Source organism: Sphaerodactylus townsendi, linkage group LG05, assembly GCF_021028975.2.
Source record: "Sphaerodactylus townsendi isolate TG3544 linkage group LG05, MPM_Stown_v2.3, whole genome shotgun sequence".
NCBI lineage: Eukaryota > Metazoa > Chordata > Lepidosauria > Squamata > Sphaerodactylidae > Sphaerodactylus > Sphaerodactylus townsendi.
The window spans coordinates 95549057-95564038 of NC_059429.1; the positions used below are offsets into that span (position 1 = coordinate 95549057).

The 14982-nt window shown below is 42.0% G+C and overlaps 1 protein-coding gene across 3 annotated transcripts in view; it reads right to left on the minus strand.

Annotated features, from left to right (window-relative positions):
- Window positions 1–14982, minus strand: part of SYT6 (synaptotagmin 6) — a 166068-nt gene that overhangs the window by 75421 nt on the left and 75665 nt on the right. For 2 of the 3 annotated variants that reach the window (XM_048498131.1, XM_048498133.1), the window contains exons 2-3: window positions 12671–13007; window positions 3260–3818 (exon numbers count right to left, since the gene is read on the minus strand). In XM_048498131.1, coding sequence (XP_048354088.1) covers window positions 3260–3818; window positions 12671–13007 — 896 coding nt within the window. The remainder of the gene's footprint in view (window positions 1–3259; window positions 3819–12670; window positions 13008–14982) is intronic. The other variant, XM_048498132.1, reaches the window with a different exon arrangement.

A 14982-nucleotide genomic window follows, 5' to 3' on the forward strand; every position in this document is an offset into this window, starting at 1 on the left:
AATGCACTTTCAATCCACTTTCAATGTACTTTGCAGCTGGGTTTTACTATGCAAAATAGCAAAATCCACTTGCAAACAATTGTGAAAGTGCATATGCAAAAGTGTCCTTAAATCATCACACATGAACACATAAAGCTGCCTTATTCTGAATCAGACTCTTGGTCCATCAAGGTCAGTACTGTCTACCTAGTTTAGCAGTAGCTCTCCAGGATCTCAGACTGAAGTCCTTTTACATCATAAATTACCTGGTCCTTTCAAATGATGATGCTGAAGATAGAACCTGGGACCTTCAGCATGGAAAGATGTTCTGCACTGCACAAATAAAACATCTTGAGGATGAGAAATTTTTTTGGGAAAAACAGTTTTTTCCCCAAAAATATTTTGAATATTTTTTATTTGTGCTCAAAGTGGGTTTTTTTTAAAAAAAACATTACACTAGTCATCTTTGGCTTTTTATGCACAGCACAAATAAAATATCTTGAAGATGGGGGAGGAGTCTTTTGTGGAGGAACTCTACACAGTTTTCCCCCCAAAATATTTTGAATTTTTTATTTGTGATGAAAATTGTTTTTTTTTAAATGCTAAATGAGTTCAAGACACCTTCTGCTGCTATGTTAGCAGGAAATGTTTTATTTTTCCTGACTGACTTAACTTCCATTTTCATTTTCTCCACAGCTCACACCCACCATTTTCTGCTGTTTCAGGGATCCCCTGTGCCATCCACCACCTGCCCCAATTTTAGTGTTTGAAGTACATGAGTAAAGGTAGTTTTGTCTGCCAATTATGCACATGTGTTGTTTTTCTTTTTCCATTCACGTGTTTTCAAAGCTACAAAGATTCATGTATTTTAAACACTGAAATAGCAAGTGGCCACATTGCCAGCCGAGAAAACTTCCATGAGGAGCAACATTCAGCAATGGCGGGTGGCACAGAGCAGCAAAGAAAAGAACCATTGTCAATTAAAATGCTTTAATGTTCCATGCTGTGTGGACCAAAAAAGCCAGAACGGTTCTTTTTATAGTGACTGCAAGATGTTTTATTTGTGCCGTGCAGAAAAAGCCACTGATCCACATTCCCTCTTTCATGAAATTTTCTTGCCTATCCCACTGACTGAACTGTCTACTAATAATAAGATATGTCTTGCTTAGTTTGGGGAGAGTTTCCCTTTTTTTTGGTGAAAGAACCAAATTTTCATAGAAACAATAGATGTAAGCTTCCTCTAAAGAAAATCAATTCATATGAATTTTGCTTTCCACCTTCCTTCCTCCCCAGCTCTTCCTCTCTCTTGTTCCTTCCTTCTTATCAGCTGGCATAATACAAATCTGGTTACTGAAAGTTGCACAGCACAAGCGAGACACTTCCTTCTTTTTCATTTTGACTTCCAAAGCAAGTTTCTTTTCTTGTTCACATGTCAAATATTTCTTTTTGATGCTATAGACACTTGAGTTATACTGTTCTTATAGCCCGGAATCAAAAGATTGTCAAGTAATTCCTGGTATTTTGCAAAGGCAGACCAAAAGCTTTAGTCTGTTTCTTTGTCCTGTGCTATCAAGACCAATCTGCCATATCTAAATATCAGGTCCATCCAAGCCAAAACCAGGAAAGAACAATGCCTTACCACTACACTCAACTTGTTAGTAAGCTAGCTGTATCCAGATATTATTCTTTCCCACTCTGTAGAAGTATGACCCTCCTCCTGTCCTGATGAGGTACTGAATAATCTACCTCAATAGGAGCACAAGGTGATCTCAGTTCTCAGAAGGAAACTGCTTTCATCTTGAGAAACATCAGTGCTTGTCATTGGTATGCAGACATGGCCATCTGCCATGTTTTCCTCTTATCACCTTGGGGAGAAAGAAATAGGAGATGACAGTTGTAGTTTTTGGCTTCCCCTCAACAACAAGCAGAGCTGCTCTTCGGTCTGGAATAGTGCTGAAGTGGTACTGATAATTTTTTTTTTTAAAAAATCAGCCATTTAGTAGTTTCTGAGATGATGAAAAGATTATGTATTTCCAAATGCTATCTGGCCTTGCTGCTGCTTGGAACAAGATGTGGGTCCATGACAATAGTAGCATTTCTGTGAAGAAAAGGTTCTCAAGATTTGAGCCTTTAAGCAACAAAGAAGTTTGAATAACAATAAAACAATCAAACTTGGAGCTTAAATCTTTTTAATAGACCATTCTCTGTTAAGGTCGGTTTGCTTCAAATGCCCATTAACAGGGAGCTTTGGGACCCTGTAATCTGGAGTTCAAAATATGACATCTAATGATGTAGAGTCTAGCTGTTTCAGCATTCTCTCTCTCTATATATATAAAGCTAACCGTGTATATGTTACTGATGCCCTAACGCCGAAACGCCTGGACGGATCGCCACCAAATTTGGCCACGACACCCGTTCCCCTGGCGGGCATGTTTCAGCAGCTTGACAGGGCTCCGAGGTCACTCCTGAGCCCAGTAAAACTCATGTTTATGGAAAGCCACCGCGGACCAATGAGGGGCCGCCGTATCGCAGGGCTGGACCAATGAGGGGCCACCGTATTGCAGGGGGACGTGCCTTGCCCGCCTTCGCCTTGCCATGCATGCTCCTGCCAGCCGAGGCCCCCTGCTGAGGAGCGCTCACAGCAAAGCACCATGGAAACCGCCAGTCAGCCTCTCCTCTTCCTTCTCCCTTCCACGCCAAACTCACCACCCTCACCACGCTGGGAAATAGCCGTGGACAATCACTGGGACAGGAAGGGGGAGCATGCCAACCAAAGCCGCTTGGAGCAGCCGGTACGCCACTCCCCTTCCTCCTCCCTTCCCTGCCTTGCTCCAAACCGCCGAGGACACACAGGGAGAGGAAGATGGGTCGTCCCACGCCAACCCACAAGGGACAGCCGGTATGCCTCTCCCTTTCCTCCTCCCTTCTGTTCCTAACCCCCCGCCCCGCCCCCACGTAAGCCACAGCGAAGCGTGGCTGGGCCCCGCTAGTTTTTTAAAATAAAGTAAATGTCTAGTTCTCAGGGTTACAGTACAAAATTTGAGTTTACAGTTTCACTTAACATGCAAAATAATGAAGACCTAGGTTTAGACTCCTGCTGATTTTTGTGTGTCCTTATGGTCTTATTGTGTTTTTCCCAAATTCCTGATGATGATTTACCACAACACTCACTTCACTGTGAACCATGGCCTCTGGAGTCATGGCAGTGTCACACAACAAACTATTTATCACTGCACACTTCTATCCCTTCTTCACAGAGGCAGCAACAGCTGATACTCACAGTTGTGGCGTACTGAATATCTTTCCAGATGGAGGTCTCCCGAGAAAGATCCGAGGCCTCAAAGAGGTTCTCTAAGATCACCTCCCCAATCATGTCATGGCGGGAAAACCTGTCAAAGTCAAAGACACTAAGGTGGAGCTTCCTATTGGTTAACTCCTCATAGGGAACAGGAAACTGAAAGGACTCATCAAATGTGGGGTTGAGAGTTTTCCTATGTACACGTGTCTGGAATTTGCACTTCCTGTCAGGCAGGAGGTAGATCTTGACATAGGGATCAGAGCTGCCACAGAGGTCCTTGGCTGGCAAGTCAAAAGCTTTGAGGATCCGCACAATCAGTGTCTCATTCTCATAATCGTATTTCAACGCAAAATTTATTTTCCCACAGTTTTTTTCAGCCTCTTTCTTGGGGTCCTCAGAGTCTACAGATTTCTGCTTGTACAGTTCTGGTTTGATCCGACCAATGCAAGTTGGCTGCTCTGCCACTGGTGGTGGTTCTGTGCCATAATCCAAACTGGAGACATGCATCTGCCTGGGCAGGTGCCTCTTGAAAGAAATGTGCCTGCAAGATAGAAGAAGAAGATCATATGCTATACATTCTGGAGGTGGCCTTGCTGAGTGTCTGTCCAGTGAGAGCTAGAATGCAAAACAAATGAACAAGGGATCCCAGTTCTTTGTATTTCTGTGTAACATCCTTTCTGTCACCCTTAATTTTTTGGTAACATCCCTCCCATCTTCTGACCTGAATGTAAGGGCTGACAGATCTTCATTCTCAGTTGTATCTGATGAAGTGAGTTTTGAATTAGGAAAGCTTATTCTCTGGGAAATTTGGCTGATCATTAAGGGCTGCTTGACTTAAAAATTGTTGTAATTTTCTTTAAGTGTTCTGTATATCTGGCTGAAGGACTGACGCTGCTTAATTTCACAACATAATCAAAGGGTTTTGGAAAGCCCAATAACTCTTAATGGTGCCACTCTACCTCCTTAGTAACAGTATCAATTATGATTTGATGACCTGCCTCTGCCTTTTTTTTCTTCCATGGATCCAGACTATGCTACGCTAACACATACAAATACTTTTTCTTCAAGCTATAACATGAAATAGGGGTTACCACAGACCCTATGTGGAGCAGTGGTTAGCGAGTCAGAAGAGCTGGGTTCAAATTCCCACTCAACTATAAAATCCATTTGGTGGCATTGGGCTAGTAATCTCTCACCCTAATGTAGTTTTCCGAAAACTTCTTTTTCATAAGGCTGGTCATATAATGTGTTATCAGTTCTGCCCAGCACCACCCAATCTATGCAAGACTGTCAGACATTCAACATAGGAGGCAGGCATGTGACCATATGATCACAGCCTGACTTCCCCCTTTCATTTTTTTTAAACCTGATTGATGGATTGGTCTGCTTGAAGATTTGTCTGAAATGTATTTGATTCCTGGTAACATTTATGCCCCAGACTACTTAACCAATCTTGGTTCACAAGATAGATAAGATATTTGAAAATAACATACTAGTGAAACTGATTTCTCAGTGATTGGGATGCAACTGAAAAATGGCCATGTGCATCCCATTCAGCTAGAGATAGCCACTCCATCTCTGCAAATATTCTTGTTCTTGACAACAGATTGTAATTACTTTCTTTTATTCTGGTTGTCATAGGTTTAATTCCTATGTAGGAAGGTGCTGTAGTGGAAAATTCTTATTCAACTACAGCACTTATGGTCCCTTCTTGATCTGATTGACAGCCAGAATACCAAGTTAGGAGCAAAGTATTTGGACAAAGTTCCATCTTGCAAAAATGTGCATTATAGCATGACCTCCAAGACATAGTACAATACCCATGTACCATTATAGTACTGTGAATAGTTATATCTCCAATACTGGCACAGTATGTCCATATCTCAGTTAGTGCTGTTGTCTCCCTGGTGGGGCAGGGGATGCAATGGCTGGTTCTTGCCATCGTTCATCTGAGTGGAAGGGGGAAAATGATCCTTTATGCTAACATCACTCCCTATGCACTTGGAAGTGACCTCAGCACATTATCAAGGATGGTCTCGCGTTTGGACAAATCTCTATGATAAGCCACAAAGTTTTGTCCATATGCAAAGTGTCACCAGCAACATGCTAATATCCCTTTTAGGCACATGTGGAATGACATCAGAATGTCAGATCACCTCTGATTTTCCCACCTATTTCCCCCCATAGCCCAACTGAACTGTAGTGAGAATTGCCCCCTAGTGGCAGGGGGTGATGTCACTGCATTGCCATCAACTTCATTGCATTGCTGATAAGGCTCTCTCCCAGTAAATTTCCCAATGGTTGCCAGGTATGTCTACTGTTTGATATCAAATTTCTTTCCTACATATTTGCTTGTTCACAAAAGACTACTACATTCCTAAAAGAAATTAATCAAATTGAAATAGTTCTGGGAGCAAGATGTTCATGTTATGTGTACTTTCCCACAGTCCTGATTTTGATTTCAGGGAGCATGCATTTCCCAGTACAGAAAAGTCTACTGTATATTTGCTTTGAAATCTGAAAAAACACTGGGTTATGTTGTATTGCTAAGGTAGAAAATGTCAGGGCAGAAGGAAAAGAAGAAACCTGACCTCTGATTTTGAAATAGTTTGCTGGGATGTAACATGGGAATCACAGAGCCTGTTCAAGACTTGAGCTATCTCCCAAAGGGCTTGGCTTCAATATGCAAGCACACACTCTAAGGACTATATGATAAACATACCCCAGATGCTGAAGATGTTCTTAGCTTCCTTTTCACTGCCATCCTTCATATATGGCTGATGGAGGGAAAATGTGTTATAAAAGTCCCTCTGCAGAATTCTAACAACAGCAGGACTTCTCTATAATTTGTGGGAGAACTTTTGCAATTGTGTAGCTTGAATGAATATGAGGCAGCTGGGAGGGGGAAAATAAACTGGTTCTGCTCCCAATTGTTATTTGCACGATAGCGGGCTCTAGCAGGCTCAGCCTGCGATTTTTGAAAAGAATCACCAACTGGTGATTTTTTGAATACCCTGTGATGAGGGAAATATTTCAGGGCAAACCCGCTTTAGGACTGGGAACATGTGACCTTCTGGGCCGCACAGGGATATTTTTCTTGCTCAACCCAGAATATTTTGACCGTGCGGAAACAGCCTATGAAGATATGAGAATCCAGTCCTGTCCCTCCTCCACCTAAGGAACACAGGACTCTCTCTTTGCTGTTACTAGGAAACTGCTCACTTTCATCTTCTCAGCTTCTCGTGCCCACCATTTGCTGCCAGTTCAGTTTTTTAATTTTTTTTATTTATTTCATTTTTAAACCGCCCTCCCCCGAAGGGCTCAGGGCGGTGTACATCAAGTTTGGTTCTCCATGCTGCCTGCCATTTTCTGATTCTTCCCTACATAAATTATTTTCCACTGGTATCATGGCTGGGGACATTTTAGTGATCGAATTACATGAACGAACTCAGTTGTGCCTTCCAATTACGACAACGTGTTATTTCCCCATTTTAAAATTTTTCAGTGAGGTATCTTCAAAGCTACAGTCATTTTCGCATGGTAGAATTATACCTGTGTACCACCGGTTTCTTAAAATCTAGGTCTGTTTTATCCTGGTTTTTCCATTTGCATGGGTGCCCATTTTTTGAAGGAATCCAGTGAAGACCGGGAGGAAATGCTCCAGTTTGTTTTGCATGAGCCTGGGACTTCTGTATTTACATTGCAAGTGTATCTAAGCATGCCTGATGTCCCTCGTTCTGACTGGCAGAAATGATGTTGTGATGTTGCCATAGCTGTCCTAAGTTTACTGCCTCTAAATTCCCTTGCTTGCTGGCTGAATGGCACTTGAGGGTGGGGCACCAAATTTGGGAATCTCCTGCTACCAGTGGGGGTCTGGTAGTCCTAGGAAAGTAAGCTTTCTGTACAGGCAGGCGGCAACAAGAAGGCTTTGAGCTAGATTTGCTTAGATGGGGAAAAGATGTGGAGAGCAGCAAGCTAACAGGAAAATGCAGACTGCAAGAAAATTTGGCACAGGAGACAAAACACTGGGAGGAGAGAAGAAATGAAAGTCCCGCCCTATATATTTCAGGATTGGAATATCTCACTCATTTATATAATCCTAGTGGCTACAGTTTGTAGTCAATCATGAAAGCCGACAGTCTCTTCCCTTCTCCACCTAAGGAACACAGGACTCTCTCTTTGTTGTTATTAGGAAACTGCTGCCTGCCTTGTGAAAGTGACACCGATAAGAGTTAGAGACTGCAACTACTAAAAAAAAAGGGGGGGGGAGAAAATAATTTTTACCCTTATAGTTTATTTAGATGGGGAAATCATATAAATCAGGGTGCCCTTGGACATGGTCATCTGGGAATGTTGACGGCCGGGCGAACTAACTATTTAAGGCTAGGCCCAGGTCGCTCATGCGCGCTCCCCATTTGCTGATGAGTTAGCCACCACGGTAGTCTCCCACTCTACCCTCCCTGTATTTGTTATTTGTTAATGTATGTTTGTTTTGTTAAGGGTTGGCAGATTGCGCATGGGGGACTGATCTTTAGTTTAGGGTCAGCGGGTGAAATACCAACTTTATTGAACCTCCTTATGAGGTTTGGGGTGGAGTGCCAAGCCAAACTGGGATGAACCTGCCGGGTGACATGGGCTTATATGGCGGTTGCGCCCCTGGCAGCAGTGGATATGTCTTCAGGAAGTGGCAACCGCCCCATCGTGGACGGAATCTCACAGCTGTTCCAGCATGCAGATTAATTTTTCTCATCAGCAAGGCGTGCTGTAGAAAAATTTTAGGTGCGTCTGGGGGACAGCACTCGGAGCTGCCCAGCATTGCTACAGATCAGACCCGCCATACAACCTGCGCCATACGCTTTGTTTGCCTTGAACCAATTTTGTTAAATAAAATGGCTATCGCCAACTTTTTACCACACAAGAAAGCATGTTGCACTCAATTTATTGTAAGTTTAGGAGGGTTCTTAGCTACTTCCCTCAGACAGCAAAAATACAATAAATACATTGATACTGTGATTTGGGATCACGCAATGAAACTGATCAGCAGTTGATTCAGAGCAGACAAAGGAAGCACTGTTCCACACAGTGCATGAATAACTATGAAATTCACTGCTACAGTATGTGGTGATGGCCACTATCTTGGATAGTTTTTGAAAAAGAGTTAGATACAGTCATGGAGGAAAAGCCTACCAACAGCTATTAACTATGATGTCAAAATGAAATATTTTTGTGAAGAGGCAATGTACCTTTGAATGTTTGCTGTGAGTGACAAAAAAACATGTGAGTGCTGAAGACCTCTTTCCTTCTTTATGACTATCTGGAGACATTGGCTTGGGAACAAAACACTGGACTAGATGAACTGGTGGTCTAATACAACTGGGCTCATCTTATCTTCCTTTTCCAGAAAACAAAGGGATCAAAAAATGAGCAACAAGAGCAGCCTACTCACTAGTCTTCACTCTTCTCATCATGAAGTGACTGGCATCTAGGCATGTGTCACCACAGTACCATATGCCCATCTGCAGCAATGGATAAAGTCAGTTCACATCCACTGAAAGGATTCTCTGGGTTAGATATTAAATGTCAGTGCTTATGGGAAAGGATTCTTAAATCCCATACTTTCCTCTGCTTCTAGATCCTTATATCCCCCCCTTTTTTCCATTGTAATGAGCCCTTATACTTTATTTCTCCATCTGAAACTGTAGTGACTCCCAAGGCAGTGGCTGATCTTGAACACTGAGATGCAGCTTTCTCTTTGCCAGTTCAGTGAGTGATACATCAATTCCACTTATTATGCCTGCTTTGAGCCACATAAGCAAGAAAGAGAGCAAAAGGCTGTAATTCCATTTGACAGTACGCTGTGTCACTGATATGTCTCCCTGCCTCTCTGAGTCCAAACAAAATTAAAGTGGCCACAAGCATATTGACAGTTTGACACAATGAGGTCAAGTAACAGTAACAGGGGCTGAATCCTCTTTGGTTAAGATCAAGAATCCACAGGGAGACTAGTATATTATGTCTGCTGGTAACAAGGCAGCCTTTGGCAGGGACCAACACTTGGTCAGGGGAGTCTCTTCTAGTGCTAGGAGATGAGGGTCAGTCAAAGATTTGGTGTAAAAGACCTTCAGTACAACTGCTTAATGGTTTACAAGTGCCAACAATATTTTTTTCATGAGGAAATTGATTGAGACATCTACAGAAGAGGTGGCCTATTACATCAAACAGTAACTTAGTATGGTCAAAATCTGAGGTCTTATTTTACTAAAAACATAATAAGAAATGGGTCCCCAGATGACAATGTTGAATATATTCTAGCTACTGTGTTAGTCTGATTGCTCCATTACGCATCTGCTCTAGAGTACATGATTGAAACTCAATAAATATTAAACAGTAATATGACCATACTTATACCACAATACAGTTATTAGTTTTTACTATACCACAAGACTCTGCTTTGTTTTGCTATGATCCCTATGGAAGTAATGATAGTTTTGAACATTCTTCTCATTACATGCTAAAAATAGATCTGACTACATGTTGGAGCAATCAGACGATCAATTAGCTGCATAGCAAACCACACTTAGGCCCTTTCCGCATGGGCCAGTAAACCCGGGTGAGAGGTGGGTTACATGAACCCGTCTTCACCTCAGGCCATTCGCATGGCTGGCTGTCCTGTGGCTGCGATTGATCGCAGCCCTCAAACACAGCTTCTAGCCGTGGCCTTTTGCTCAGCCACGGCTGTCAGCAGCCTTAAAATAAAAGAATTGCTGAAAACATGATTCTAATAAAACCCACCCTGCAGTCAATGGTGTGCATTAGGGGTGGGTTAGACCCGTGTTAGGGGTGGGAACCATGCAAAGTTCCCACCCAACATGGGTTTTATCCTGCCCTTCACCCTCATTTATTGGCCCATGCAGAAAGGGCCTTAGTTACCTTATACAGAGGTCACATTTCTAGTCATAGCTATTGATGACCCTAGACTTAAGTTTCTTATATGTTTAACACAGATCAATGTCCAATCTTTCTTATGAGAATAAATAATAGGGTTTATGTGATGTTCCCATGGGTTTGGATAAGTGCTATAGAAACAGAGAGCTGTAGAAATCTATTCTTTATGTTGAAATTTATATGTAGCAATGAACAGAGATCACACATATTTGAGGAGTGTCCCAGTGGAAATGCTAATTTTCCAGAGGCTTAGACTTCCTTATACTTCTTTGATAGTCCTAAAGATCATCCAATCAGGTCAACTTCATTTACATTTTTAAGAAGTGATCTCTTTGGAGATCACTCTATCTTCTACTACTTTGTACAACAGAAGAAAAATAAGATCTGGGAGGAATATATCTAAACTTAAGAAAAGCACAGGTCCCTCTGAAAAGACCTTGTTTACTATTTTTTACAGTGCCTCTGTTTTCTCTAGAACTTATAGCCATTCTCTACTACAGTTAATGGTCAGATGCTCCCATGATCCTCAGGGGCAGCTATGAGAACCCCTTCATGTAAGTTTTAGAATTAAGGTTGGTTTAAAAATGGCTCCAGCAGGGACAAAACTGTCCAGGCAGAAGACAGTTGGCATCTAGGAGGGCTGACTCAAACACTAATGTCGTGATTGCTCCTCACACCCTTAATGGGATGCAAGCTGTAGAACAATGGGTCTCCTGCCAGAAGCTACTAATCTCATCAGGACTAATTACATCTTTTCCCTTGGAAATTACCCCATGAATAGAACTATTACTAACCCACCCCTATACAGAGAAGACCACCAATATTTTGCCTCACCTTGTAACTATCTCCTGAAGAACTGGCTTTATACCCAGCTGCTTAATTTTTTTTTGTTAAGACCAGAGACCACTAATCAGAGTTCTCTGGAAACACACAGCACCCATAGAAAATCTCATCAGATGCATTGTCTTCATGAGGTCCACTCATCACCATTGCCTCAGGACATGTTTCACCTTATAGTGTTAGGTAGCAACTGCCCTACCTGTGTGTCTGGTTCTATCCATGCCCATGACATTGCCCTCCTTCTTGAGTCAATATGCACTGGCTATGCATTGCTCTCTGCTTCCTGATCTTCTGAATAGGTAATGTTATCACCTGAACCAAATTCCTTTCTGTAACCCTCGTTCCACTCTTTATTTCCTAAGGCTCTGTCTGTTTGAAATACTCATGTTTGTTTGTAAATCTTTTCATTTTAATAAAAATCCCTTTTTGTTATTCATAGTTTTCCTTGCTATTTCTGGGTTTAATCTCCTAAGAAGGATCCTGGTATACACTGGTAGAGAATCCCACCTTTGGCCACCTCTCGCTAAGCTGCCTTCTATCCTCTAATTCCCCAAAGTAATTATCAGGAGGCAGACAACCAATCTGAGGGATACTATTTTTGTTCCAAAGTGGTGTTTTTTGTATCAAACACCTCCAAAAATGGCTTCTAAGAATAGTGCTCTGGAAACACTGCAAATACAGATAACAACTTCCTTTGGGGTGCTGTGTGGTTTCCGGGCTGAATGGCCGTGTTCTAGCAGCATTCTCTCCTGACGTTTTGCCTGCATCTGTGGCTGGCATCTTCAGAGGATCTGAAGATGTATGTATGTCAGACTCAGAAACCACACAGCACCCCAGTGATTCCAGCTGTGAAAGCCTTCAATAATACAACAACTGCCTTTGTTATGCAGAAGGCATACTTTACTCCAAATTACTGAATACTTGCTATCATACCCTTGGCTATTGTTTATCATTCTCAAGTTGGAATGACAGGAATGCCCATAAATTCAGGTTAAGGAACAATGGAAAAGTGTGTTTCTTTGATCAACCAGGAATCTTGGCAGTAGCTACCACTACTAATTCAGTTTATGGTTTATTTCTTCCGCTTTGCCCTTTTCACCAATGGAGAAAATAATGCTGTATAAGGGCTTGTATTTGGAAGGGCTCCTGCTGAAGCTGAAGGATCAAGCTAAACATGCAGTCACTTGAAAACTATTGTCAGATGCTTTGAGTGATGTTCAGATGAATCTGGAGTTTGCAAAGGCTTGACTTGAAGCAGCTGTTTCCACAATTTCACAATTACTAAAAGAAATCTAAGACACCTAATAACACCTTAATCAATGGATGGAAGGGATAATATAAGTTTTTGTTTCAGTGCTCCCTAAGTCATGATCATGTTCAAATTGGGTTGTTTCAGAAAATGTATCTGTACTTGTGCCTAAGGGACAGATTCTCATCAGTAAATAGCAGTAGAGTATAGCTGGCTAGGTAGGCAGTACCTAGGTAGGCAGTACCATCATGATCCCTTGTCTCTAACTCTAGAGGCCACCTCCATCTTTCACATCTGAGAAAAAATGCCTGAATTGTCTAATCCAATAGACAGCAACTAAAGGATTACTTAGCACTCACCTGGTGGAAGATGCAGGTTCTGTTGTTTGCCTCTGCATTCGTGTGCGCCTCATGAGGTGGTCTTTCATGGACATCTGGACCTCTGCTGGAATATCTGGTGATGTGTGACTGATTTTCACAGCTGCTTCCAAGAAACCAAGGGTGCCTGTGTCCTTTAGCTTGTCAGCCATGGTTTCTTTCTCGTGTTCTGCCGAAAACTGGGAGGTGGGGGTGTGAGTTGAAATGGCCTTATTCCTCCAGGGCACCCAGCACAGCTTCCAAAAGAGAAAGAGAAAAACTGCCACCAGGGCCAGTCCACATACAATAACTATCACTGCAAGGAGGCTGATGGAAAGCTCTAGAGGGCAGGAGAAGGTGACAGTGGTGAATAGGATTGAGCAGAGAGTGGGGAAGAGATGTCAGAAAAAGGTAGGAAAGCAAGAAAGGGAAGGAGAAAAGAAAAGAATGTCTGTGAGAAACCCAGAAGGACAAGAACAGAAGCCCTGCACAGATTACATAAAATCAATAGGAAATCAGTGTGCAGAGAGAAAAACAGGATCATGGCAACTGGGCCTCTTTTTTAACCCCTCCTGTTGACTGGGCACTTGAGCAGAGTGTACATGTGAACAAGCTGAACATATATATGTTCTCTCCATGTAATTTGTACTCTGATTGCTTCGTAAGAACTGCATGTGTACAACCTGTATTCCTCTACACTAAATCAATACAGGTTTGTTCACAAGTTACAGTGAAGGCTCGTACAATCCATGGACTGTGAACGTTTGGTTTTTCTTTATACATTTGTTCAATAATTCTCATGTTACAGTGAATGCATGTATAGCTGAATGTGTAATTGAAACTACACAATTTTTCAGGTAATGGTCCCCAGTTTCATTTAAAAAGTGAGCACACATTGGCTCTTTCTTACAAATGTACACATGCACATACAGTGTGTTCACTGTGATACATGAACAAGGTTTCTGTGGAAGTTGGACCTTGTGGAAGTTGGAACTTGGGAGTAAGTCCAGAAGATATAGTCCATCTTGGATTTCATGTCACTGGCACAGAGCTGTCCAAAATAGTGTCCATTCCATTTCAAATGCCCTATTTATGAAACTGTAAAAACGGTAACTGATAACCATACATAGAAAATGTCAGAGAAACAGCATTTTTTCCCAAAAGAGGAATTTTTAAAGCCTAAAAATGTTCTGTTGCTTCTAAATCCTATATCTCTTTCACTACAAATTTTGACATTTTTTATTTGATTTATATATTTTGGGCCAGCTAAAACTAGCATACAAATGTACACTAATTTACCATATCTGGCAGTTTCTGAAAGGCTGGAGTATATAGAGACAGCTCTTTGTTCTAATAGTTAAGTTTTCAAATTGTCAAGTACTCTCTTTGTGTCTGTTTTGTCTGTTTTGAATCTTTCTAGTAGCTGTGCATTTAAAAAGGGGAATTTCCCCCTTCTGTTGATAACTGTTCTCTTGATTTCAATTTACAATTTCTTTGTGAAAAAATGTAGAATATCACAATACATTATCCACCTGTTCTCATCTAAACAGTGCTTTTTGAGGTTAAAGCAGTAAGTGTTTTTGACATAGTCTAGGTTTAAGTTTATTCCATATTCTCAGAATGACATGTCTAAAGTACTGCTTATTAAAATCCTTATTTTCCTTACTGTTGTCATACCATAAATAGCATGCCATCCAAATCTCCAATCATGTAATTCTAGATCCAGCAGTATCTTAGCATAACCCTACCCAATAGGGACTGGAGGTGTGTGTGTGTGGCGGCGCCACTGTTTGAATTCCACCACCATCGGAACCTGTTATTAAACTGTTTGGATCCCACCACTGGATCCCTGCCTCCCACCCACACACCATTTTCCCAACCTGAAACAGCATCAGTGTTATTTGCCCCCAGAAGAAGAAGAAGAAGAAGAAGAAGAAGAAGAAGAAGAAGAAGAAGAAGAAGAAGAAGAAGAAGAAGAAGAAGAAGAAGAAGAAGAAGAAGAAGAAGAAGAAGAAGAAGAAGAAGAAGAGTTTGGATTTATATCCCCCTCTTCTCCTTGCAGGAGACTGCAAAGGGAGCTTACAACTTCCTCCCTTGCCCTTCCCCCCTCACAACAAACACCCTGTGAGGTAGGTGGGGCTGAGAGAGCTCCAAGAAGCTGTGACTAGCCCAAGGTTACCCAGCTGGCATGTGTGGGAGCGTACAGGCTAATCTGAATTCCCCAGATAAGCCTCCACATCTCAGGCGGCAGAGCGGGGAATCAAACCGGGTTCCTCCAGATTAGATACACGAGCTCTTAACCACTGCTGCTCCTT